Source organism: Chionomys nivalis, chromosome 8 (genome assembly GCF_950005125.1).
Source record: "Chionomys nivalis chromosome 8, mChiNiv1.1, whole genome shotgun sequence".
Taxonomy (NCBI): Eukaryota; Metazoa; Chordata; class Mammalia; order Rodentia; family Cricetidae; genus Chionomys; species Chionomys nivalis.
Window position 1 is genome coordinate 2058281 of NC_080093.1, and position 1617 is coordinate 2059897.

The 1617-nt window shown below is 43.4% G+C and overlaps 1 protein-coding gene across 1 annotated transcript; it reads right to left on the reverse strand.

Annotated features, from left to right (window-relative positions):
- Positions 1-801: 801 nt before the first annotated feature.
- Positions 802-1369, reverse strand: LOC130880408 (protein BEX3-like). The gene has a single exon (XM_057779419.1). It carries the CDS (start codon positions 1343-1345, stop codon positions 1031-1033), a length of 315 nt encoding a protein of 104 aa, XP_057635402.1. The 5' UTR covers positions 1346-1369; the 3' UTR covers positions 802-1030.
- Positions 1370-1617: the final 248 nt, after the last annotated feature.

The window sequence follows — 1617 nt, forward strand, 5'->3', positions numbered from 1 at the left end:
GGAGACATTGCACTTGCCTAGCTTCTGAGATGTTTTAGGCCTTGGAATCATCCGTGGTGTTGCTGCAAAGCTAAGATAACAATGAAGATGATCGTGGTCTACTGGCTACTCCCCCCACCAGGCTTGGACCTGTGTGTGCCAGGACTTTACATGTGTTTATTTTAGAACAATCTGATGGACAGATTGACATTAAAGACAAAGTGATGTTAAAAGCCTCCCCACTGTGTAGGGACAGAGTTAGGCTTCTAATGTACACAGGAAATGGTCAATAAGGTTTAATTCGACAAATACTGATTGAATATCCACTATAGATTATGGTTAAACATTTGAAGACATTAATTCATTTATACCTATTTTTAAGATTTAATTTTTAAAAATTATTTGTAGTGTGTGTGTGCCTGTGTGAGTTTATGTTCACACATGTGTGCAGATGCCTGGGGAAGTCTGAAGAGAGACCTGATGACTTGGACCTGTCTTCTCAACCATATATGAATCACCTGTTAGGGATGATGGGACGGGAACTCTGGTCCTCAGGATAGAGCAGTCAGCACCCTTAACCTCTGAGCCATCTCTCCAGCCTCTGTTTCACTTATTTTTATTATCTGGTATAATCTTAAAATAACTGTATGGTGAATATGGGTGTTGAACTTCTATTTCACAATTTAACAATGTTCTGAATTGGTAAATATATTTAAGTTCTGGTTTTAATGACCGAACACGAGAAACAAATGAAATGGTAGTGTTAGATGCCCAGCCTCCATCAAAGAATTTTGAAATAGGTTTTTTTTTGCTTTTCAGATGCTTTATTTACTTTACATTTTTTCCATGCAAATGGGCAACACTGTACTGTTGACAGAAACTTACACTGAGCGGGAAGGCAATCTCCAGTTAGAGGCTGGCAGCACAGACCACCTGGTACATAGAAATAGTACAAGGCTCACCACAAACAGATCAGTAAAGGCATGTCAGGAGAATGCAAGGAAAAGGAATCCACCGGGAATCACAGTATGATCTCACGGAAAAGGGCCGGTCAAGGCATAAGGCAGAATTCATCATGACTATCATGATGATTTGAGAGCTCCCCCATCAGAATACACAGACAATTTCTCAACTGTAGCTCCCTAAGTTTTCTCCTGATTTCTCTCATCTCCTCCATGAACATTTCCATATCATCTCCATCTCCACCCAACCCATCATTAATCTGCCTATTGGGTATGGCCCATCGAAAGTTAGGGGCAAGTTGGTGAGCCTGTCCTCTTCGGTTGTGGTTGTTGGCAGCAGGCTGGTGGCCGTCACCTCCTCCCAAAGGGCGGTCTTCCTGTCCATTCTGCAGGGGCTGCTCCATTTCTTCGTGTTCCTGGGCCTATCCCTTGCCACGTAGACCTCCTCTCAATTGTCACTGCCAGACGCGCCGCTGCGACTCTCGGCTAGCAGACCTGCTCCAATCGCCCAGGGCCCGATGCCAGCCCGCCATGCACAGGGAAGCAGGGAGTTGGTGGCCAGACGCGAGTCTTGAAATAGTTTTCTATTTGAAAGATTCGTATTTAGAGTAGACTTTGGTTTGCTCAGTGGTAACCATAGGTGGTAATCATGTTTTAAAATGAACTGTTATTATTT